Source organism: Pelophylax lessonae, assembly GCF_965119305.1.
Source record: "Pelophylax lessonae genome assembly, chromosome: 9".
Classification (NCBI taxonomy): domain Eukaryota; kingdom Metazoa; phylum Chordata; class Amphibia; order Anura; family Ranidae; genus Pelophylax; species Pelophylax lessonae.
Window position 1 is genome coordinate 174803841 of NC_138776.1, and position 26238 is coordinate 174830078.

The window sequence follows — 26238 nt, forward strand, 5'->3', positions numbered from 1 at the left end:
AATTTTAAGGGGACAGCAAATTTACACTGTTATACAAGCTGTACACTTACTACTTTACATTGTAGCAAAGTGTAATTTCTTCATTGTTGTCACATGAAAATATATAATAAAATTATTACAAAAATGTGAGGGGTGTACTCACTTTTGTGAGGTACTGTAGGTTAATAACCAGTTGTAATCATTTATCCGCTCTCCGCTGTAGAAGTTAGCATAACAAGTGTTATATATGCACACTTGGGATTAAGCAGGTCTGCACCATAGCGATAGTTCATCAACTTTTGGATACATGGAAACGATACTAAGCAGGAATAATGCTGGAATTATTTTGGAATCCAACCTTAAGCCTCCTTACTCAAAAATTATCGCTGAAATAAAGGGAGAATCTAAGCAGCCTCATCGACCAACAAGAGGTAATTGAACAACTTCAGGTTACGTGAGAATTGCACAGTCTTATTCAGATGCTACCTATATGGTTAAAATGATCTCAGCGGTTATACCTGAAAGTTGATGATCTATCGCTATGATGCAGAGCTGCTTAATCCCAAGTGTGCATATATAACAGTTGTTATGCTAACTTCCACAGCGGAGAGCGGATATATGATTGCAACTGGTTATTATCCTATATGAGGAATCTACTAACTATCATCTTTGGACATTAATGAGGAAATTAATGACCTGTAATTATATAAGGAATGGTTTATCATGGAAGCTATTCATCAATGAGTTCCTTCATTCTTGTCCTTTGTATCCAGTTGCAACAGTGACATTGATCTATCATTTCCCATCCATTATTTCATTGTTTCTTGCAGCCCAAGCTTCTAGGGGACTTGCATTTAGAGGGAATTTTTAAAAAAAAAATAGTGACCCATACGGCAGAAGCTGTTAATATCCCTCTTTAGGAAAGAAGTATTTGGTTACCGGCCAGTTGTCATTTCTGTGGTATATGTTTTGTCTTGTCTTCTGTTCATTGTTGCAGCAATTCTGATACAATGTTTTGTGTTCAGAAATAAGTGTCTATTTTCAAGAAATAAAAGCAATTCCAAGGAACACTAATTAAAATTATTTGTCTATGCCAATTTATAGCTAACTTTATAACCACTTTTTCCCGTGATCTATACTGGATATCTTTTCACAAAATAGTGATGACATTGTAGAATATTAGTTTATTCTTTATACATTCAATAGATAGCATGAATTGTATACATATAATGACACTACCTGCTGCGAATGCTCTGATTACATATACAGTACACTATATTACCAAAAGTATTGGTACGCCTGCCTTTACACGCACATGAGCTTTAATGGCATCCCAGTCTTAGTCCGTAGGGTTTAATATTGAGTTGGCCCACCATTTGCTGCTACAGTTTAACAGCTTCAACTCTTCTGGGAAGGCTGTCCGCAATGTTTAGGAGTGTGTCTATGGGAATGTTTGACCATTCTTCCAGAAGAGCATTTGTGAGATCAGGCACTGATGTGGACGAGAAGGCCTGGCTTGCAGTCTTCGCTCAAATTCATCCCAAAGATGTTCTATCATGTTGATGTCAGGACTCTGTTCAGGCCAGTCAAGTTCCTCCACCCCAAACCAGTCAAGTTCCTCCACCCCAAACTTTCCCATCCATAATTTTATGGACCTTACTTTGTGCACTGGTCCAAATCATTTGGTGGAGAGGGGATTATGGTTTGGGGTTCTTTTTCAGGGGTTGGGCTTGACCCCTTAGTTCCAATGAAGGGAACTCTTAAGCCTTCAGCATAACAAGAAATTTTGGACAATTTCATGCTCCCAACTTTGTGGGAACAGTTTGCTGTTCCAGCATAACTGTGCACCAGTGCACAAAGCAAGGTCCATAAAGGCATGGATGAGCAAGTTTGGGGTGTAGAAACTTGACTGGCCTGCACAGCCCTGACCTCAACCCAATAGAGCACCTTAGGGATGAATTAGAGCAGCGACTGTGAGCCAAGCCTTCTCAGCCAACATCTGTGCTTGACCTCACAAATGCACTTCTGGAGGAACGGTCAAACATTCCCATAGACACACTCCCAAACCTTGTGGACAGCCTTCTCAGAAGAGTTGAAGCTGTTATAGCTGCAAAGGGTGGGCCAATTCAACATTGGACCCTACAGACTAAGGCTGGGATGCCATGAACGTTCATGTGCGTGTAAAGTCAGGCATCTCAATACTTTTGGTAATATAGTGTATCTTGACCCCAAATGCAAGAACCATGATTACTATGTATATAAGGGACCCAGCCATGCAGGAAACTGTGGGCGCAGGTGTTAAATTACAGGGAGCATAAATAGATCTTCTAAAGGTTCAATGAAATGGGGAAACCGGGTAAAAAAGACTTCCTACACTTTGAACATAATAAATATTGGTCAATTAGTATAGGCAGCCATTTCTACATTTCTAATCATAGTCATGGTGGACCAAAGGTCAAACTACTCCCCTACTCCCAATGAAAACAGTGACCTCTCCCTTCTCATTGGGGTTTTTATCTGAAGGAGCACCCGTTTATTTCATTGGCGCTGCTTTGCTGTTGCAGAAAGAGTGAAAGCCATTTTGTGGATCAGAGGGGGGTTCATTGATGAGAAACCAACATTACAACAAACATATGCAAAAAAATATGTGACAACAGAATTTTACCAAATCACTTAGGCAAGCATTGCTAATTATCTACTACCACTTGCCTGAAGTGAAGCAGCCAGAACATCAAAAACTCAGACTTGTGCAGAACAGTTCACTCACCAATACATTACAGCTATACAACAGATGACACTATTTAAACTTAACATCAGCCTGCCCATAGACCCAGATGGAGCTTCTATTCAGGTCCACCTAAAAAAAACAGACAGGCAAACCTGTTGGGATATCTCGTGTTAAGGTTTCCTTACATTAAAGGGTCATGTTTCTTACCTCAAAATAAATCATAAAATAGATAGTAATGCTCATCGCAATATATTCCCATGTTAAAGATTAGCATAACTAAAGCATTACATGTGACCATACCTACAGTATCTCACAAAAGTGAGTACACTCCTCACATTTTTGTAAATAGTTTATTATACCTTTCATGTGACAACACTGAAGAAATTACACTTTGCTACAATGTAAAGTAGTGAGTGTACAGCTTGTATAACAGTGTGAATTTGCTGTCCCCTCAAAATAACTCAACATACAGCCATTAATGTCTAAACCGCTGGCAACAAAAGTGATTACACCCCTAAGTGCAAATTCCAAACTGGGCCCAAAGTCTCAATATTTTGTGTGGCCACCATTATTTTCCAACACTGCCTTAACCCTCTTGGCCATGGAGTTCACCAGAGCTTCACAGGTTACCACTGGAGCCCTCTTCCACTCCTCCATAATGGCATCACGGAGCTGGTGGATGTTAAAGACCTTGCGCTACTCCACCTTCTGTTTAAGGATGCCCCGCAGATGCTCAATAGGGTTTAGGTCTGGAGACATGCTTGGCCAGTCCATTACCTTTACCCTTAGCTTCTTTAGCAAGGCAGTGGTTGTCTTGGAGGTGTGTTTGGGGTCCTTATCATGTTGGAATACTGCCCTGCGGCCCAGTCTCCGAATGGAGGGGATCATGTTCTGCCTCATTATGTCACAGTACATGTTGGCATTTATGGGACTTAAGCGGTGCATTTTACTTGAGAGTTTCTATGTTTGACATTAATGATATATTATCCAGAGGTTAAAGTATGTATATTCATTATATTTGGTATTTAATGGTCATCTATGGTTAATGTTGCTACTTTTTTATGTTTTGTTCTTAGAGGGGTTCTAGACGATAACTGGCTAAAAAAGTTTTGCTTTTTTATTAAGTCCTAGGTATTTTTAAGTTATATTTCCATGTTATTGTTATACATTTGACATTTTGATTTAAGTTTGGGAGTAGTATCCAAAGCTCCCTCTCTTTTTTGTAGTGTTATATATCCAAAATACCATTGGTGTTCACCTGAAATATGCACACAGTTTAGCTTTGACAATGTTTTTATATAGTTGAATAGAAAAGAACACACACTGTAAGGTGGTTGTGAAGTGTTAAAATTAGTGATCCAACCATTATCGTTTTTTTCGTTGCTGATACCAATATCGATATTTTGCCGATAGCATATCGGTATCGGCCGATATTGGACAATATTTTTTCACATTTAAAAGTTTGAAAAATAAACACAAATTTTGACACAAATCTGTTACTGAACATGTAAATCTTTATTTATTAACATTTTTAACATTAAGGGCTTGTTCTGTTGACACATTGAGTGCATAAACTGATAGGAAAACTTCAATTGCAGGGACAATTTTTTGCATTTCACATCATCTGATTGTGCATTAATGCATAATAAAGTGCTGCAGTTGTGGACTCACTCACTGCAATAAATTCACTACTGCAGTGCATTCAGTGCAAAACTGCTAGAAAAAAAAGCTACTCAACAACAGCTACACATACATAGTGGATTGGACTGGAGTCAGTGGAGGACTACCTCTACAGTATGGCACTCACTGCAACTACTGCAGTCAGTGCAAAACTGCTAGAAAAAAAGCTAGGCAACAACAGCTACACATATACAGTGGATTGGACTGGAGTCTGTGGAGGACTAGCTCTGCGGTATGGCACTCACTGCAACTACTGCAGTCAGTGCAAAACTGCTAGAAAAAAAAGCTAGGCAGCAGCTACACATACACAGTGGATTGGACTGGAGTCAGTGGAGGACTACCTCTGCAGAATGGCACTCACTGCAACTAGTGCTGTGACAGTCAGTGCAAAACTGCTAGAAAAAAAGCTAGGCAACAGCTAGCTAGTGCTACACAGTGGATTTGGACTAAAGTCAGTGGACTACTGCTGCAGTAGGGCACTCACTCACTGCAATAATTTTAAATCACTACTGCACTACTGCAGTAGTGATTTAAAATTATTGCAGCAGTAAGTGGTGCACTACTGCAGAAGCAGTAGTCCACTGACTCCAATCCACTGTCTAGCTTTTTTTCTAGCAGTCTTGCACTGACGCGCAGCACAGTCAGTGCAAAACTGCTAGGCAAAAGCTAGACAGTGAATTCATTGGAGTGGACTCAGTGGACTGATGGACAGACACTACTACTACATACTTATAGTGCAGAAAGCATAACATTTCAGCATGTTCACCAGTTAAACGGCTTCTTTTCTTTCATAAATTGCTGCCACTTCACTAAAAACAAGCTCTCTTGGTACTGAGGAAGGAGGAGCAGAAAGGTATCTTCTAGCATGAGAAGCAATTATTTTGTAGCGTGCCTCATTTTATTTCCACCACTGAAGAGGATAACTTTTTCTATCAATTACTGGTTTCTTCAAATAGAGATGAAGTTCATCATCCAGGCTCATTATTGCCGATTCTGATGAATCCTCTGCATGAAGGCCCCAATAAAATGCTGAACATTGCATCTATTTGACCACAATGAATTTTCTCTTCTGTCCGTTGTCTTTTGGGACATTTTTCTCCTGCATCCTGCTCTTCCACATCAGAAACCTTCTCTTCTTGACTTTTCTTTTCGTCAGGAGGAACCTCCTGCACCTTCTGTTGAATATCTTCTGTCAGCCATTATTTTGCCTTGGCCAATACATCATCAGAAGAGAAAGGATGGTTCTTGTATCAAGGATCCAAAAGACATGCAAGCACTACATTTTTATTCTCCTCATACTTCTCAAACCGTTTGGCGAGGCTGTCCCTCATGGCCTGCCTACATGCTTTAATGCCACGTGTGTTGGGTCCTTCATTCTGTTGAACAAGCATCTTCAGGACTCTCACACATGGGATCACAGAGGAAACAGATGAGTCATAATGACTCACCTCCAGTGTCACTTCCTCAATGGGTACGAGCATCTCAATAATGTTGGCTACTATGTCCCACTGATCTTCCATATTAACATTGCCACATATAAGTCCATATTCACCAGAATATGCTCCAGCATCCTTCGTAACATGTGTAGAGTTGACTTCCATCGTGTTGGAACAGCCTGTGTCAGGTTGTTTTTGGGTAGGCCAAGGTCTTCCTGAATGCACCTCAGTCGCTGCTTGGCGATAACAGAATGGTGGAAATGGCCTGCGCATTTCTTCAGCATGGTAATAATGTCCAGCAAAGCTTTCTGGTTTGACAGACCATCATTTACCACCAGTTGGAGGGTGTGCGCCATGCAACTGAGGTCTGACACTTCAGCAAGTCTCATACCTTTAACCATGTTTGCTCCACTGCCTCGCAGCACAAGCATCACTCGGTCTTTGGTGATTCCCCATTCTTCTAGCATGCCTAGAAACATTTTTCTAATGTACTCCCAGTGTGGGAGTATTCAACACCAAATGCCTTCTTATCCATCCGCTGTCAATGAAGTGGCATGTAAGACTCATTAGTGATTCTGTTTGTCCTGACCAGCAATCAGTCGTAAATGAGAGTGAGTTGCCAGCATTCTCTGGTTGCAGCATAGTCTTTACTTTGTCAACGACCTTTTGGTGAATCTTTTCCAGCATTTCAGTTCGATAAAATTTGTCACTCTTCAATGTGTACCTTTGCTCAACTATGGACATCAACTGCTTAAGTCAGACACTATTGTAAACGGCTGGTTATCAGTGACCATCATCTCTGTGATTACTCTGTCCAGCAGTTTGGATCTTCTATCAGGTTTTAGCCACCTGTTTTTTTTTCTGAAACATATCTGTTATTGTTGCCTGGGATAGTGATGTTTCACCTTGTGATTGATTTTGTTTTTTCTGTCCTGCATTATACAATTCAACATGATGAACTCTTAGATGGGCCCAAAGGTTAGACGTATTTTTGCAGTTATTGATCCCATGCTTACATTGTTTTTGCAAGTGTTGCACAGTGCTGCTGATTTTCCTGCAGATGGAGAAGAGAAATAATCCCAGACCACACTTTAAATTTTTCCATCTCCATTGAAACAAGAAAGACACGAATATAGGCTTGAAAAAACTGTCTGGCTGGCACCCTGTGGTGGGTGGCTGGCTGGCACCCTGTGGTGGGTGGCTGGCTGACTGGCACCCTCTGGTTGGCTGGCACCCTGTGGTGGGTGGCTGGCTGGCACCCTGTGGTGGGTGGGTGGCTGTCTGGCACCCTGTGGTGGGTGGCTGGCTGACTGGCACCCTCTGGTGGCTGGCTGGCACCCTGTGGTGGGTGGCTAGCTGACTGGCACCCTCTGGTGGCTGACTGGCACCCTGTAGTGGGTGGCTGGCACCCTCTGGTGGGTGGCTGGCTGACTGGCACCCTGCGGTGGGTGGGTGGCTGGCTGGCACCCTGTGGTGGGTGGATGGCTGGCTGGCACCCTGGGGTGGGTGGCTGGCTGGCTAGCTGGCACCCTGTGATGGGTGGCTGGCTGGCACCCTGTGGTGGGTGGCTGGCTGGCTGACACCCTTTGGTGGGTGGCTGGCTGGCTGGCATCCTGTGGTGGGTGGGTGGCTGGCTGGCTGGCACCCTGTGGTGTGTGGGTGGCTGGCTGACTGGCACCCTATGGTGGATGGCTGGCTGGAACCCTGTGGTGGGTGGCTTGCTGGCTGGCACCTTGTGGTGGGTGGCTGGCACCCTGTGGTGGGTGGCTGGCTGGCTGGCACTCTGTGGTGGGTGGCTGGCTGGCACCCTGTGGTGGGTGGCTGGCTGGCTGGCACTCTGTGGGGGGTGTCTGGCTGACTGGCACCCTCTGGTGGCTGGCTGGCACCCTGTGGTGGTGGCTGGCTGACTGGCACCCTGTGGTGGGTGGCTGGCTGGCTGACATCCTTTGGTGGGTGGCTGGCTGGCTGGCATCCTGTGGTGGGTGGGTGGCTGGCTGGCACCCTGTGGTGTGTGGGTGGCTGGCTGACTGGCAACCTATGGTGGATGGCTGGCTGAAACCCTGTGGTGGGTGGCTTGCTGGCTGGCACCTTGTGGTGGGTGGCTGGCTAGCTGGCACCCTGTGATGGGTGGCTGGCTGGCACCCTGTGGTGGGTGGCTGGCTGACTGGCACCCTGTGGTGAGTGGCTGGCTGACTGGCACCCTGTGGTGGGTGGGTGGCTGGCTGACATCCTTTGGTGGGTGGCTGGCATCCTGTGGTGGGTGGCTGGCTGGCTGGCTGGCACCCTGTGGTGTGTGGGTGGCTGGCTGACTGGCACCCTATGGTGGATGGCTGGCTGAAACCCTGTGGTGGGTGGCTTGCTGGGTGGCACCTTGCGGTGGGTGGCTGGCTGGCACCCTGTGGTGGGTGGCTGGCTGGCACTCTGTGGTGGGTGGCTGGTTGACTGGCACCCTCTGGTGGCTGGCTGGCACCCTGTGGTGGGTGGCTTGATGACTGGCACCCTCTGGTGACTGACTGGCATCCTGTAGTGGGTGGCTGTCTGGCACCCTCTGGTGGGTGGCTGGCTGGCTGGCACCCTCTGCTGGGTGGCTGGCTGACTGGCACCCTGTGGTGGGTGAGTGGCTGGCTGGCACCCTGTGGTGGGTGGATGGCTGGCTGGCTGGGACCATGTGGTGGGTGGCTTGCTAGCTGGCACTCTGTGATGGGTGGCTGGCTGACTGGCACCCTTTGGTGGGTGGCTGGCTGGCTGACACCCTTTGGTGGGTGGCTGGCTGGCTGGCATCCTGTGGTGGGTGGCTGGCTGGCTGACTGGTACCCTATGGTGGATGCCTGGCTGGCACCCTGTGGTGGGTGGCTGGCTGACTGGGACCCTGTGGTGGGTGGCTGGCTGGCTGGCACCCTGTGCTGGGTGGCTGGCTGACTGGCACCCTGTGGTGGGTGGCTGGCTGGCTGACACCCTTTGGTGGGTGGCTGGCTGGCTGGCTGGCACCCTGTGGTGGGTGGGTGGCTGGCTGACTGGTACCCTATGGGGGATGGCTGGCTGGAACCCTGTGGTTGGTGGCTGGCTGGCTGGCACCTTGTGGTGGGTGGCTGGCTGGCACCCTGTGGTGGGTGGCTGGCTGGCTGGCACCCTGTGGTGGGTGGCTGGCTGACTTGCATCCTGTGGTGGGTGGCTGGCTGACTTGCACCCTCTGGTGGCTGGCTGGCACTCTGTAGTGGGTGGCTGGCTGGCTAGCACCCTGTGGTGGGTGGCTGGCTGACTGACACCCTGTGTTGGTTGGCTGGCTGGCACCCTGTGGTGTTTGGCTGACCGGCACCCTGTGGTGGGTGTCTGGCTGGCACCCTTTGGTGACTGGCTGACAGTGGCACCCTGTGGTGGCTGGCTGGAACCCTGTGGTGGGTGGCTGGCTGGCACCCTTTGGTGGCTGGCTGGAACCCTGTGGTGGGTGGGTGGCTGGCTGACAACCATTGATGGCTGGCTAGCTGGCATCCTTTGATGGCTGGCTGGCTGGCACCCTGTGTGGTGGGTGGCTGGCATGTACAGGCCAGGGCCTGTCGCTGGCTAGCTGGTACAGTCAGGACTCAGGCAGGGCCTGTGGCTGGCTGGGACACAGTGGGTGTGTGGGACTGGGTGGCAGACTGGCACTGGGCAGCTGTGGGTGGTGGGTGGCCGCGGTGGTTGTGTTACAGAACGTGTGTATGTGACTGGTCACTGTGATTTTGAAGAACTACTAGATCACTCACTGTAGATCACTCACTGTCCCGACTGACTGTGCAGCATACAGACTCCAGTGTGGCCGCGGCGTGTAAAACACACTGTAACAAGGCTGAGGGAGGTGGCCTAAGAGCTGCCCAGTGCGCGGAGGCGCGTGGCGCAACATACGCGATGACATCACAAAAATATCTGCGATATCGGTAAATCCAAAGGCCGGTTCCGATATATCGGGGAAAGTACATATCGGCCCCCGATATATTGGTGTTGCCGATAATCCGTCGATCCCTAGTTATAATTTAAGCTAGTATGATTTTGGGTCAATGCTGACCACTAAATAGTGATTGTGAATAGGGTAAACAAAGAAATCAGGGAACCTCATGGTTTGATTGTGTACTTCTGATTAAACAGAGCACCATATACAGCCAAGTTCCCATTTGAAAATTTGCATATGTGCATACCTAAGTGCAATTGAAATAACTGTAACCACAATTTTCTGTCTGCACTCCCTCAACATTTAGTCATAACTAAATATAAAATAACAGAGAGCAGAAGAATACATAGCAAAATGCTGAGCAATTGTGTTGTAACGGCCACATGATAGTTTACGTTTTTTGGGTTGTATTTAATATGTGCAAAGAGAGATCACACAAATACTTATAATATATATAACATTTATTAAAAGTAATGACAGATACAGATAATTTCTTAAAATTTACCAACAGTACTTAAAGTGGGTGCAACCCTACAAAAAAAAAAAAAAAAAAGGAAGCTCCTGTTCCCTCATAGCAGATTTAACATCACAATGCTTGTGCTGTCTAATCTGCCCCTTTCTAAGCTGTAAAAAAACCTGGCTGATCCTACTTGTTCCTGTATTCCCCTCTGTGTGCTGAACATGATAATCATGGATGCTGAGCCCTGATGACCGTGGTCAGTTTACATACCCCCGTCATCCGCAGATCTCCTCTCTCCCCCCTCACCCCCTCCCTCTCTGCCTCTCAGCTCTGTGTGTCTATGTGAGCCCCCTCCGCCCCCTCCCCACCCACCGATAGTAGCACTAAAGTACACTTTTAAAAATGTCACTGGCAGCCCCACTGTTTGATCCAGCCATATGCACAGTGTAAGTGTTTTTTTTTTTTAAACTAAACTAAGCCTCTAAATACCTTTTTCAGGGATCTTCAGGCCGGTCATGTGACCAAGATTTGGAGACTTAGAATTCATTAGTGAGCCACAATAATAATAAGGAAATATGTAATATGCAATTCCCTCATTAGCAAGCAGCAATAGTTAATGAATATTAAGCGTGAGAATGGCATGTGTTGAAATGCCTTCTTAATTTGTTGTGAGTGTGACCAGCCAGGGAAGAATTTGCCCTCATTCCATTTCCTCTCACATATATATAAAAAGGCCCGATTGAAAGCTGTTCATACAACAAATTCTCTTCAAGCTTCTTTATTTTCTAAGAAGAAAAACCAAATCTACAAGCAGATATGTCTGGAACAAAAAAATGTGTCAGCCAGAAGATCAAATGCCAAGATCCATGCCAGAGACCCGCAGTCTGCAAAGATCCATGCCAAGACCGTAAGTAATTTATAAATGCAACATAATTTTCTTAAACAAATACATGTATTACTTAGGCTTTATGTCCTACATTCTATTGTATAAATAATGCTTTCTTGCAATTTGCTATTAAGTGTGGATACTTATGTCAGTTATCACTTATGCATCAGTTACAACAATTTTTGCTGGAAATTACTATTAGACTGACTCTGCTGCTAAATTCAAACTGCCAATAAAAGTGCTCCTGCATATAAAATTGTAAATACTTACCTCCGCTACCTGTGATGGCACTGTAATAAAGAGAAATAACTTCTTGAAGATTAAAGAGAGTCATATTTTCTGCAGTGGATTTCTGGCCTGTCGCTGCACTCAGTGGTTCCCCCCACCTGCCCCTAGGTCACTATAATTTCCTGCAGTGATGTAGGGGTCAATAGGAGAAACCACTAAGCCCGTCAGGGGAGGAGCAGGAAACCAACAATCCCTCTTTAAAGGGTCTATAAAGCTTTATTTTTTTAAAAAAATAATGAACTTTATACTTAGCTGCTCATTGCAATTGTTTTGCCCAGTGCTCCAATCCTTTTCTTCTCAGGTCCCCCACTGACACTCTCTACTCCTCCTCCTCTTGATGGGCCTCCATAGTAAGTCGCTCCTGAGCCACTCTGGCTACATCCTTGGACACAGACAGTGTGGCTCAGCCCCACCCCCACTCTTTGCTCGAATTTGATTTGCTCTCTCTTTTTCATAACCAGACAAGGAGGCAGCAGAGGGAGCCGTTGGCTCCTGCTGCTGTCAATCAGATCCAGAGAGAAGGGAGTGGGGGAGGGGCAGGGCAGAGTCACACTGTGTATGTCGATAGACTCCCACATTCTGGTTCGGGATCAAGCCCGTACGAGTGCCCCCATAGCAAGCGACTTTCTACGGGGGCACTCGGAAAGGGGAGAATGAGGATCATTGCAAAACCATTGCACAGAGCAGGTAAGTATAACATGTTTGTTATTTAAAAAATAAATATTTACAACCACTTTCAGCACATGGTCCCACCCCAAGACCCTCTATGGTTAAGCCCATCAGGTATAAACATGTTAGAGGGGTGAACCTGGGGCACGACCAATTGCTGAAGCTTATTGTTTGAATGAGGTTTCACCTGTGAAGACATTATTAAAGTGTGGCTTTTCTTTTGAATTATACTGAAATATGTGTGGAGGAGTGCTGGACTCCAATCCAGCACCAACTCCTGATGAGGGGAGCATTTGAGGGACAGAGGGGTGCACTTTTCTTTGACTTTACGAAATTGACTTTACCACAGTTGCAATATTTTATTATTAGCATTGCTGTCAATAGTTGTCTGGAGTTCTTCACTGATGTACGTTTGTTTGTTTTTTTCAGCATGTAAACCTCAGGGTCAACGTGGCAACCACCACCATGTTCGCCAACAAGGTAAAGAAGAGAAAGGCATGATTGCCCATAATATCCCTGTATGATGTATGCTTTAAAATAAGTCAAGATTAAATACGTGTGCAGTATAGTGTGCACCAAAGTGCATATATTTATTACCATGTTTTTTCATAGCTGCCTGTACAGAATATCAGTCATTGTAAAAGTATCAGTTATTAGGGCACCACATTCATGAGGAAACACATGGCTCTGCAACACAGAACTCAGGAGAAGCAGCACTTTCATAGGACAAGTCTGCAGCAAAAGGCCATCAATCCTCTTCATATTCATTCTATACTTTACGCATGCTATGAGGAAAGGCAGCAGGAGGCAGAAGAGAAATACTTAAAAAAGGAGGGTTGGGGTGCTGGAGCTAAAGAGAAGGAAATGGGGCAGGCTTCAAGGGGAACATTTTTCTGGCTCCTCAACTCTGGGAATTGTCTGTGGATAAAGTATAATTGTTGAGTCCAGTGTGGTGCTCAGCGACACAAACAATTTGTGGCAAACTGGGAATTTACCTGTAGAAGGACCCCAAGTTTGCACCCCCCGTCTTAAAAAATAAATAATAATCCCTGCCACCATTAATAGGCTCCTGTCACCTCTCCTTGCTTGTTCCAGTGCTTTGGTACGTTAAAGGTGTGACATGATGTTTCCACTGCGGGACCTTAGCTGACAAACATTTAATGTTTGCTGCAAGGCAAATCCTGCTTTTCACCTCATACTTTGCATCCCGTTCAAGTGCCCAGGCACTGAAAATGTGCCTCACAATTTTTTCCACAGATGGACCTGGGTATAATCTCTCAGACACAGATGGCATAAAAAGAAAAACTGACAGGAGTTATAATCCTCCCTTACTCTATCCAAAATGGAAAAAAAAAGTTTTGCTTTAGTTCTACTTTAAGGTAGAATCTTGTCCTTTTAGAAACCCAACATACTACCACTGTTTCTAGAATTACAAATATGGCTTACAAAACACAATGTAATGTACCAAAATATTCTATAAAGGACATACACTACAAAATTGATAAACTGTGGGATTTAAAGACAGTTAAAAACTCAGGGGGTGGATTCCCCAGCTTTTGTGAACCATAGGCCTGACATATTTTAATAAAATAAGCATGGAAAAGTCAGGAATCGGATAATTATGTAACTCATCTAATAACTTCTATATCAGAAACTGATAGCCCAATAGTCTTTGTTGTAACCAGTTAGTCTACAGCACATGTTGCAAACATCAGGCCCGTGGGCTGAATCTGGACAATCAGACTATTTCATATGGCCCTTACACCTGCAGCTGTGGCACCCCTTTCATCTCCCCGCTGACCTTGTCTCAGCAGTTAGCAGCAGAGAGGAGGACAGAACTCTTCCATCAGACCCTGTTCTTCTCTGTGCAGCAGCAGGGGGGCTTGTCTCTGCCCTCCCATCTCGGCAGTCAACAGTAGAGAGGAGGGCAGAACTCCACCTACAGATTCTGTGCCTCTCTGTGCAGCCCCAGCCCCTCATCTCCACCTCCCCTGGTCTCAGGATTCAGCAGACTCTGGCAGCTGACTCCAGCCCTCCTCTGGTCCTCCTGCAGACCCTGCACTTTCTGCTTCCCAGCTTTACCCCCAGGTAAGTGGGAATGCACTACGATGCAATGTAAAGGCAAGGTAAGGGGAGGTGCACTGTGATGTAAGGGAGGGTGGGGGACCCTTGACTTCTGATGGTGGGGGGCTCTTCACATCTAAGGCAAGGGGATGGTGTGCTCTGGACATCTATTCTTACAGATAGGACTGGCCTTTTGAGAGAAACCATAAAGTTGATGTGGTCCGTGATGAATTGAGTTTGACACCCCTGGTCTACTGCATATGCTGTAAAACTGCTTTCCTAACCAAATCCACAGTTGGAGTATCACTACTATGGTTACAGTTGAGCCAGAAAAATATAGATAAAGTACACTGCTTTATGACTGATCTGTGAAACACCAGTCTCACCTTGTGTTGCTTTGGTCATAGAAAATCACTTTTTCTTTAGTAAACCACTCAGGGCCAAACATTAAGATCATTAAACTGTTCATAACTCGGTATGTATCAAAGTCACAAATTGTGATAATTCATCTTTCATTCATTCATTCATTCATTCATTCATTCAAGTAGCTGGGATGCTGTGGCTGATTGATTACAATGCAGTAGTGCAGACTCCTCCTTCCACACTAAACAGTGTGAATAGAGGAATCTAATGACTGTATCTCATTCAGCCTAAGGGTTGAACAAGAGAAATCTAGACATGTATGACTAGCTTATGTGGGAGTTGAGTAAACATATTTGCTGCTGAAGACTGGAAATTGCCAGAGGTGAAAAAACAAATTATCTACAGCCCATTGATGTTGGGTCCAAGAAAATGCTCCCTCCCGGAAACTGATTGAAAAAAAAGTTTGGCTAAAAACCTAATTTCCAAGCTGAAAAATGAATCTAAACATAGAAAAAGAAACCATGGCTAAATTTAAGGCACTTAGGAAATTTAATTAGCTATCTAAATTTTTACATAGCTGCTAGATAAACATAATAAACCTGTAGTCAATTGTGAAAATACTGTATATTTTACACTACGCAGTAATTTATTACTAATTAAAGATTTATTTCTTGGCAGATCCATGCAATCCTTGCAACCCTTGTGTTGTCCCTGTCTCCTGCTGTCCTGATCCCTGTGATCCTTGCCAGGGCAAATGAAGTTTTTGCTGTGATTAATGAAGGCTTCACGCTTGAGACCAAGTCTGCGATACCAATTCACTTCTCTGCAAAATCCTTACAGCACATCTGATTTTAAATCTATTAAATCTTGCACCTTGCTACAGTGTGTTAATTAACTCTGCTCAAATAAACTTTAAATTGCTTTCTTTAAAAATATTTCCTTGTTTTAATATACAAACTGCAACGGGGTACCAAATGATTGAACTATAGCAAATTTCTGATGTTCAATACACTGCTGTAGTAAATTGTTAATATTGCTGTTTTCTTCATGGAATCAGTCTTCGGCGGCTAAATGCTAACATAAAAATGCATATAAAAGCAAAAGATAAGGCCTTTAATAGATAAAAAGCTGAAGGGTCTTTGTCAGCATTCTAACAATACAACGAATGCAAAATGAAATGTAAAAGAGCAATCAGGGCAGCTTAAAAAAAAATATATAATATATATTTTTTACAGCAAGGCCAATTCTTGCTTTCATTAAGAGTACCTCTCGAAGGTTACAGGTTGAAGGCACCACCAACACCCAAGGACCAATTTTTCCACAACTGCTGCAGCAGGTTCTATACAGGGTACAGATGCACCACTTTCCAGGTAGACTAAGAGGATCCCCCAGGCACTATATTTCAAGGAATTTTTCATTTTTATTGTTTGACTTTAAGTATAATTAAAACCACTGCTCCTTTAAAAAAAAAATTACCTTTTTTAAAGGTTGTTTTTGCATTGGTACATGTCTCCCATGACAGTACCCGAGCCCCCATCCCCTTTTTATGGTCAATAAAATTAAAATAAGCCTTCCAAATGGGGACATTTTAAAATTTGGGTCCCAATTTGGGCTTCAATAGGGTTCATGGTTCAGGATGGAACCTTTACGATGTTTGAGAGTTCTGGCGCAAATAAAACCGTGGGGTGTTCGGCCCATCTCTAGCGTAGGCCCCCCCCCCCCCACATACACACACACACCTGTGCCCCATAAACTGCTTGTGTGCATGGCAGTGTGGTATGTATTTAGGGATGAGGATGTAGTGTATACTACAAAGCCAACAGAACATCTACTGTAAATCCAGGAACCAATATGTATAAGGGTACAGGAAAGCCCTGTCTTACCTTGTCAATATTGCTGGCTTTGTTCTGCATTCAGACTTTGCCCATCACAGTGGGCATGCCCCTAAATAGGTTTTCAGGGTCTGGGTGTCATAGAATTGAACCATAAGCCTCGACCCGTACAGCAATAGGCGACCAGCTACACTAATTGCGCCACATGTCAAGGTGTATGCCAAATACAGGATCCAGTGCCCAAACCAAACCTTACAGCCTGGCTCCACTGCTGCAGGGTCCAAGAAGGTTCCAAAGGTAAACTCAAGGGCAACTAATGTAGAAACTGCTAGTGAGCCATGCAGGCAATAAGCAGTCAGATCTTGATAGAAGTGTCAGTAAAAGCAGGTAAAAACCATTTGGCAAAGAATAAAAGAGAAGATGTCCATCACCTAAGGACACTAGCAAAAAATTGGAGCCTCACCAAAGGGGCATGGTCACATGAATACACTAGAGAGCAGATTGAGCAAAGCTTTTGCTGGTGTCCAATCACCTGAAAGAAGCAGCAAATAACCCATGGTCTATGTATCGACTCCTGTGTCCTGTACTGTACAACAATGTTTCTCAACTCCAGTCCTCAAGTACTGCCAACAGGTCATGTTTTCAGGCTTTACATTATTTTGCCCAGGTGATTTGATCAGTTTTACTACCTTAGTAATTACCACAGCAGTTTCATCTGAGGGAAATCCTGAAAACTTGACCTGTTGAGGGTACTTGAGGACTGGAGTTGAGAAACATTGCCGTACGATAAAGATAAAACCTTGGCATGACTCTGGCAGAATACTCTATTAGCAATATAACAAAGATACTGGCACTGCTGTGATAAGTATAAGTGTGAGATGCAGCGTTAACTACAATTTTTAAAATAAGAAAGGCACAGAGAAAAATATAAAGAACACTAAAAGCAGAACAGCAGCTATTCTCTCCTCCAACTTATTTGAACTCAATGACTAAAGGCTTCTGTGGAAAATGTAGTTTTAAATACATTTTTACTATACATCTAAAGAAGGTGTGCAGTGTCTGTCTAAACAAATGATATTAGATTACCTTTCAGGTTAAGGTCTGCTTCACACTTACGTGTTGCAGTAAATCTATTGGTGCGTTGCAGTGCCACAAGGCATCCCAATGCACTGAACTTTTGCAGCTTGAACAAACTTGCATTCCACCACACCACTGAACACTGTAAAGCACTACTGTACTTTTTGATGCATTGTGTTAAAAATATAAGACAGGTGTCATTTTAGGTCTGTTACAATGCTACAGGCTAAATGGGATGCTTTAACATAACGTATAATAACACATGTGCGGTAAAACACATCATTGGACTGCAGGGGAGTGAAGTGGTCCTTAACCAGTTTCTAAGATTACAAACAAAGTAATGAGCATTATATCAAACACCTTTAATCGATAGCATGAATTGTATATATATAACAACTCTACTTGCTGTGAATGCACATATTACATATACAGTACACTATATTACCAAAAGAATTGGGACGCCTACCTTTACTCACACATGAACTTTAATGGCATCCCAGTCTTAGTCCGTAGGGTTTAATATTGAGTTGGCCCACCCTTTGCAGCTACAGTGTAACAGCTTCAACTCTTCTGGAAGGGCTGTCCGCAATGTTTAGGAGTGTCTATGGGAATGTTTGACCATTCTTCCAGAAGCGTATTTGTGAGATCAGGCACTGATGTGGTTGAGAAGGCCTGGCTTGCAGTCTCCACTCTAATTCATCCCAAAGATGTTCTATCAGGTTGAGGTCAGGACTCTGTGCAGGCCAGTTAAGTTCTTCCACCCCCCTAGCTGGCTGGGTGGCCTAGCTGGTAGAGTAACTGACTTGCAGACTCAAGTTCCTCCACTCCAAACTTGCTCATCCTTGTTTATATGGACCTTGCTTTGTTCACTGGTCCAAATCATTTGTTGGAGGGGGGATTATGGTTTGGGTTTTTTTGTTCAGGGGTTGGGCTTGACCCCTACATGACTGCGCACCAGTGCACAAAGCAAGGTCCATAAAGGCATGGATGAGCGATTTTGGGTGGAGAAACTTGACTGGCCTGTATAGTAGGGATAAACCGATATGGTTTTTCGAGGGCCGATACCGGTATTTTGGTCACAAAGTATCGGTATCGGCCGATATGGGCCGATATTCTGCACATTCAATCACACATCCAATGCAGAGTGACCAGTGCCCCTATTCCAATGCAGAGTGACCAGTGTCCCATCCAATGCAGAGTGAATAGTCCCCCCATAAATGCAGAGTGACCAGTGCCCCCATCCAATGCAGAGTGACCAGTGCCCCCATCAATCCAGAGGGACCAGTGCCCCCATCAATGCAGAGTGACCAGTGTCCCATCCAATGCAGAGTGACTAGTGCCCCCATCCATGCCAAGTAACCAGTGCCCCCATACAATGCAGAGTGACCAGTGCCCAATCAAATGCAGAGTGACCAGTGCCCCACTCAATGCCGAGTGACCAGTGCCCCCCAACAATGCAGAGTGACCAGTGCCCCCAACAATGCAGAGTGACCAGTGCCCAACAATGCAGAGTGACCAGTGCCCCCAACAATGCAGAGTGACCAGTGCCCCCAACCATGCAGAGTGACCAGTGCCCCATCCAATGCAGAGTGACCAGTGCCCCCATCCAATGCAGAGTGAACAGTGCCCCATCCAATGCAGAGCGACTAGTGCCCCCATCAATGCAGAGTGACCAGTGCCCTCATCCAATGCAGAGTGACCAGTGCCACATCCAATGTAGACTGACCAGTGCCCCCCTACATTTGCACAGCAGACAGGGGCAAACCCATGATGTCTCTATGGGCAGCCGGATGTAAATGGACTTGTGTCCATTCATCAGGCTACCTCCATAAAATTGGAAAAGGATGCATTCCTTTTCCTTTTATTTTTTATGGACCTTTTATGGACCTGAAGGGACTCGGAGGTAGGTAGGTGTAAACGGACACAGGTTCCTTTACATCAGCCTGCCCATAAACCAAGATGGAGCTTCTATTCAGGTCCACCTTAAAAACAGACAGGCAAACCTGTTTGGAAATCCTGTGTTCAAGTTTCCCTACACTAAGGGGTCATGTTTCTTACCACAAAATACATTTTAAACTAGATAGTAATGATCATCGCAATATATTCCCATACTAAAGATTAGCATAATTAAAGCATTACATGTGACCATACCTACAGTATCTCACAAAAGTGAGTTCACCCCTCACATTTTTGTAAATATTTTTTTATATCTTTTTATGTGACAACACTGAAAAAAATGACACTTTGCTACAATGTAAAGTAGTGAGTGTACAGCTTGTATAACAGTGTAAATTTGATGTCCCCCCAAAATAACTCAACACACAGCCATTAATCTCTAAACCGCTGGCAACAAAAGTGAGTACACCCCTAAGTGAAAATTCCAAACTGGGCCCAAAGTGTCAATATTGTGTGTCCAGCACTGCCTTGGGCATGGAGTTCACCAGAGCTTCACAGGTTACCACTGGATTCCTCTTCCACTCCTCCATAACATCACAGAGCTGGTGGATGTTAGAGACCTTGCTCTCCTCCACCTTCCATTAGAGGATGCCCCACAGATGCTCAATAGGGTTTAGATCTGGAGAAATGCTTGGCCAGTCCATCACCTTTACCCTCGGCTTCTTTAGCAAGGCAGTGGTTGTCTTGGAGGTGTGTTTAGGGTCTTTATCTTTATCTAGGGTTGCCCGCCACACACGCTTAACACCATCTGAACCAATTAAGTTCATCTTGGTCTCATCAGACCACAGGACATGGTTCTGCTTGTCTTCAGCAAACTGCGGGCTTTCTTGTGCATCATCTTTAGAAGAGGCTTCCTTCTGGGACGACAGCAATGCAGATCAATTTGATGCAGTGTGCGGCGTATGGTCTGAGCACTGACAGGCTGACCCCCCCACCCCTTCAACCTCTGTAGCAATGCCGGTAGCACTCATTCATCTATTTCCCAAAGACAACTTCTGGATATGATTATAAGCACGTGCACTCAACCTCTTTGGTCGACCACGGCGAGGCCTTTTCTGAGTGGAACCTGAGAGCGATAACACCAAATTTACCACACCTGCTACCCATTCACACCTGAGACCTTGTAACACTAACGAGTCACAGGACACTGGGAGGGAAAATGGGTAATTGGGCCCCAATTGGACATTTTTACTTAGGGGTGTACTCACTTTTGTTGCCAGCAGTTTAGATATTAATGGCTGTGTGTTGAGTTATTTTGAAGGGACAGCACATTTACACTGTTATACAAGCTGTACACTCACTACTTTACATTGTAGCAAAGTGTCATTTCTTCAGTGTTGCCACATGAAAAGATCTAATAAAATATTTACACAAATGTGAGGGGTGTACTTACTTTTGTGAAATACTGTATACTCATGAGTTTTTTTTACTCTTTGTGCACGTGTCAAGTCTACTACAGATAATCATCTCTCTTTACAAATACTATTCATCTATTATTATGCATGATTAATACTGTATGTATGTCTATGCCGCTGCATAATTCATAGATTCCATTCCAGCTGTACTGTATTTCCTGGAACCAAAATCATTCTGTGTTTACATTATTAACTTAACGTATAATGTCATTTTAATTATTATCAACCCTGGATGTAAATATTGCACATATACCTCTATATACAATAATAATAAATGTAAATATATTTCTAGCACTTTATTTTCTGGTTATTGTCTTTACTTCCACTGATTCTTCACATTGTCATATTCTCCTGGTTCTTCACACTTATTTGATTTGGTTACTATTATTGTACTTTAAAGTAATTCTTTTGCACTTATTGTAATTTTTTTCTTGAAATGCCTTGAAGCACACAGAAATGTGTGCATTCTTAAACAGTCAGGTTATATTACTGAAGAGAAAAAAGGGGTGGAACACCTACCCCACAGGTCTGCGCTTGCAAAAAAACAATACCTTTAAATTTCAAATATCAAAATGGTGGTGGGATGTGAGCTTGGGTCCAGGTGGTGGGAAGATGTGTCTATACAAGTATAGTTGAGCCTTTATTGCAGAAAAAATTGCACAAAACACCAATGATAAATTATAGTTATGTGTGCTAACTAGGCTTAGTGCAAACTAAATAATGCATGCACATGATTTTAAAAATTGTATGAATAACCAAAAAAAAAACACAATTGCTAGTATACCAGAGAGGATAGAGTATGTGCAAAGGTGATACCATTCAAAGAAAACTAAAAAAAGTCCACATATGTCTAGCAATTTCAGGCAAGATGGTACTCAAAGAATGTAGCTGACTCCAAGGAGAAAAGGCTTCACTGTTATGGGTGAAGATCGAGGACACCACAAAATGCTCAAGAAGTGTCAGGACAACTCACCAGATGTGGTAGATCCCCTGTTGTCTTATGACAAAGGGGATCAGCCAAGCTTAAGGTGGTCTCCGCCACCAGAGGGCTTGTACGTACTTCCTGTGGTCCTCTTGTGACTCCTCTTCTTACTCATTTCTCTTTTTTCCCCAGAGAGCTCAGGCGTATATAGGTATATAAGAAAAAAGGTACATAATCCTCATAGTGTAATTCGATGTGAAAAAAAATGATTGGAAAAACAACTGGTAAAAAAGTTCCATATACATTAAAAAAAGCCTTTCCTGCATCCAAGGGGGAAAGGCACAATGTAAAGGTAGTATATGTACCACAACGTGTGCACCCTGCAGAGGTGTGCGCCTGGTAGGAAGCACAGGGATGCCGACTGACAGCGTGTGTTTCACTGCTTACTTCCGCCTGCTGGTCACGTGGCCTATGTTCTTTCCGAAATGAAGCGTTTCGTCATCAACGTGTGACGTCTTCAGATCTTGGAATCATCATTTGCACTAAACCTAGTTAGCACACATAACTATAATTTATCTTTGGTGTTTTCTGCAATTTTTTCTGCAATTAAGGCTCAACTATACTTGTATATAAACATCTTCCCACCACCCACTGGACTCCAGCTCACATCCCACCATCATTTTGATATTTGTAATTTAAAGGTATTGTTTTTTTGTAAGCGCAGACCTGTGGGGGTTGGTGTTCCACCCCTTTTTTCTTTTCAGTTCATTTCTGTAGCAGGAGGGGGTCCAGCAGCTGATCTATACATATATATCCCATTCCATTACCTCAGTAATTTACTAAAGTTTCTCACCAATAGAGGTGGTCCTTGGCACGGGTGACCTGTTTTGTTTAGATTATATTACTGCCTCCAGGGGTTTAAAACACTGGTCTCTAATTATCAGTCTCTGATTTGTAAGCAAGCAGTAATTTTGGTTATTACCATGAGGTGTGGGGGGCAAGGATTGGCAAAAGCTTTGTTCCTCAATGGACTTCAAGAAAATATTTTAAAAGAGAAGTATGGGGATGTTTTTTATTTGATAATCATGCATCTGTCCCCGACACCTCTAAGACTGAGAACCGAGAAATCTAACACAGCAGATCACTCTGTTCTCAGGGCTCCCCGAGGAAAGAGCTGCTGACTGTCAGTGACTCAGATCCCTCCCCTCTGCTCCATGGCTGTTACACACCAAAGTTCATAGGCTGAAGCAGTGGGTGGTATTGGCTTGGTTTTCCATATTTGGCATTTGAAGTTTGTTTAAACAGTGTGATAGTGTTAGCGGGCCTTTAGGTGTGCAGAAAAGGCCAATCCTGTACAGTCCCTTGTCCAGCCACCATTTAAAGGCTTCAATGTTCAACCCCGGGGGGAAGTTCAGATTTTGAAACAGGAGTGATAACGGGTGTATAGGGGAGATGATTTGGGGTGGCCTTTAGGTCTTTCCCACAAGGTAAAAGAGTGAGAAAGTGTCTGTGCTAGGATGGCGGGATGGTGTTTGGGGTGACACCACATAAGATAATCTAGAGTGTGTAGTGGAACTGCCTGGCATTCCACTTGAACCCAATCCGGTTTTGCTGCTCATGTATATATGATCGATATTTGGGCCAGATGCGCTGCTTGGTAAGATCAAAGGAGGTTAGGGAGGCCCAGTCCTCCTTTTTTCCTAGATCTAAAAAGGATCCCTTTTGCTACCCTGTGGCCTTTCAAACCCCCAGATGAAGACAAGGGTTTTAGATTGGAACGTTTAAGGTGGCCCTTGTCGATCGGGATAGGCAACGATCTAAAGAAGTAAAGAATGCATGGCATTAGTGTCATTTTGATCGTGTGTATCCTGCCTAGCCAGGAAAGGGGTAGCTGGGACCAGCGCTGGAGGTCGGAGTAAAGTTTCTTGTATAGAGGTGGGTAGTTTTCTGTGTATAATTGGTCAATCCTGTTTGTGAGGGAAATGCCCAAGTAAGGGATGGCCGCTTACTCCAAGTGAAGGGAAAGTGATCCTTTAGATGTGACAACACTTGGTCAGGGACGTAAATATTTAGGGCTTGAGATTTGGACACATTTATTTGTAACCATGAGGCTGCTCCAAATGCCTTAAGGAGGTTGCAGACATTTGAAAGTGAAATTAGTGGTGATGTGATGAAGAGGAGTAGATCGTCAGCAAAGAGGGCACATTTATTTATTCGTGGAGCACATTTGACGCCGTGGATATCTGGGTGGTTCCTGATTGCTAGAGCCAGTGTTTCTATCACTATTGCGAACAGGAGGGGCTATAGGGGACAGCCCTGACGTGTGCCTTTCGAGATAGGGAGGGGTCAGAGTAGCACCCCTGAAACCTGACCCTAGTCTCAGGTCTGGAGTATAGTGCTTTGAAGATATTTATGACGTTTTGACCGAATCCCCATTTCTCTATTACAGTGAAGAAGTAGTTCCAAGATATGGAATCAAAGGCCTTTTGCAGGTCTATGGACAGGAGGAATCCTTCCTGAGGGGGACCCCCATCCCATTCTGAGCGCAAAAGTGACAGATATCAATGGCCCGTCTAATTTGATCAGGTCCTTGTCTGCCCAGAATAAAGCCCACTTGGTCCTTATGGATATATTGAGCAATAAACAAAGATAGCCTATTAGCTAGTATTTTGGTTAGTATTTTTAGGTCATTATTTATAAGAGAAATTGGATGGTATTTATTGACCTCACTAGCATCCTTCCCTGGCTTGGGGATCACGGTAATATAGGGCGAGTTGAGTGAGCTCTCTAATTGTGAGGTTTTTCAAAGCGCATTAAAGAATCGTGCTAAATATGGGGAAAGAGTAGAGGCAAAAGCTTTATAGTAAGGGATGGAGAATTCATCTGGTCCTGGGGCTGAGCCCCCCCTTAAGTTTTTGATAACCTGTTCTATTTCCCCAGTCGAGATAAGAGCCTCCAGAGTAGTGCAGTGACGTTCTTCCAATTTTGGGAGGGGAATAGATTCCAAGAAGGAATGGAATTGGGTTTGATTCAAGTCCGTGCTACCACTATATAGATTTTTATAGAATCGATGGATGGAAGGCAGTCAGTATTTTCTGTGGGTTGCGAGGTGCCCGTACGATCTGGGAGATGAATCGTGGGTGTAGCTTTCAAGCATGTTTTGGGGTCAAACCAGTAGGGAACCAATCTTATCCCTTTGTAGATAAAATCTAGTGTGGCTCCATCAAATACTTTTGTCTGCTTTGACAGTTAGGGCAAGGTTAAGCTTTGTCCTAGCAGCATCTAGTTTTGCAATCAGTACAAATTTTGGATTTCATTTGAGCTGCTTTTTAAGGCTTAGAAAGTCTCTTTTGAGACGTTCCAAGTCTGCTTTCCTGGTTCTGTGGATTTGGGAGATTTGGATGATTTTCCCTCTGATGGTGGTTTTGTGGGCCACCCATAGGGTGATAGGGAAAATATCTTCCACATCGTTAAAGGCAAAAAATTCTGTAATGTTCGTTTCAATTTCACAGGTCCTAACTGGATCGCACAGCAAAGATTCATTTAGCTTCCATTGGTTATGAGTTGTATAGTCCAGGGGTCTTTTTAGTAGTAGAATAACCATAGAGTGATCAGACCAAGCTATGTCTCTGATGAAGGCTTTGCATGCTAGAGGGGTGAGAGCAGTTGGGAGAAAAATGTGGTCAATTCTGGATAACGATTGGTGTGGAAGGGAGAAGTGTGTGCAGTGTTTTTTGTGAGGGATTAAGTTCTCTCCAGATGTCTTCTAAGCCTTGTTTTAGTGACACGCGTGCTGCATTTAGTAGGTTTTGTGGATTGGGATCCCGTGGGTCTTCTTTTGTCAACAGTCATGTCGAAGGCAATATTGGAGTCCCCTCCCCAAATTATTGTGCCCTCTAGGTATGGGCTCAGGGTTTGGAACATCGAGAGAAATAATCTATTTTGAGCATGGTTGGGGGCGTAATAGGATAAAAAGTAAAAATATGGTCCTCAATGGTCACCTTGACTAGGAGAAATCGACCATCTGGATCTTTATGTTCCAGGAGCGGGGAGAATTTACACCTGTGGGAAAAGGCTATGGCTACCCCATTTGTTTTTCCCTCGGCGTTAGCTAGGAAGAACAATGGAAATTTGGGGTGGATAAACTTGGGGCTGTACAGTTTGAGGAAGTGGGTTTCCTGGAGTAGGAATACATCTAGTTTCTGACTGTGATATTATTGGAGAGACTTTCTCCATTTGATAGGGGAGTTTAGGCCTTGCGTGTTGTGTGTGCCAACTTTAAGCAGTGGGGGGGAAACCTTTTTTGTTAGCCATGTAGTGAGAAGGTGGAAGACCAAAGCGTAAACAAGCCACTTACTTCAGTTAGGTGGACAATAAAGGTGTGGGGAAGACTCTCTGACGTGTAGAGCACAGAAAGCGGTCTAAAGCAATGTAGGGGTCTGCCGGGGCATCTGTAATAAGAGACATGGTTAGGGGGAAGGAAAGAAAAGGAGAAGAGAGGAAGAGAGAAAAAGTAAAAAGAGTACCCACAAGGAAAGTGCGGGCAATGTCCCCTGGC

At 44.3% G+C, this 26238-nt stretch overlaps 1 protein-coding gene across 1 annotated transcript; it reads left to right on the forward strand.

Moving 5' to 3' along the window:
• Positions 1-286: 286 nt before the first annotated feature.
• On the forward strand, positions 287-15411 carry LOC309563326 (uncharacterized protein; the record flags this gene model as incomplete). The annotated part of the gene is made up of 4 exons (XM_082267723.1): positions 287-410; positions 10895-11115; positions 12481-12531; positions 15157-15411. The coding sequence occupies 4 exons, from the start codon at positions 287-289 to the stop codon at positions 15325-15327; spliced, it is 567 nt and encodes a 188-aa protein (XP_082123849.1). The 3' UTR covers positions 15328-15411.
• Between the last annotated feature and the right edge of the window lie 10827 nt (positions 15412-26238).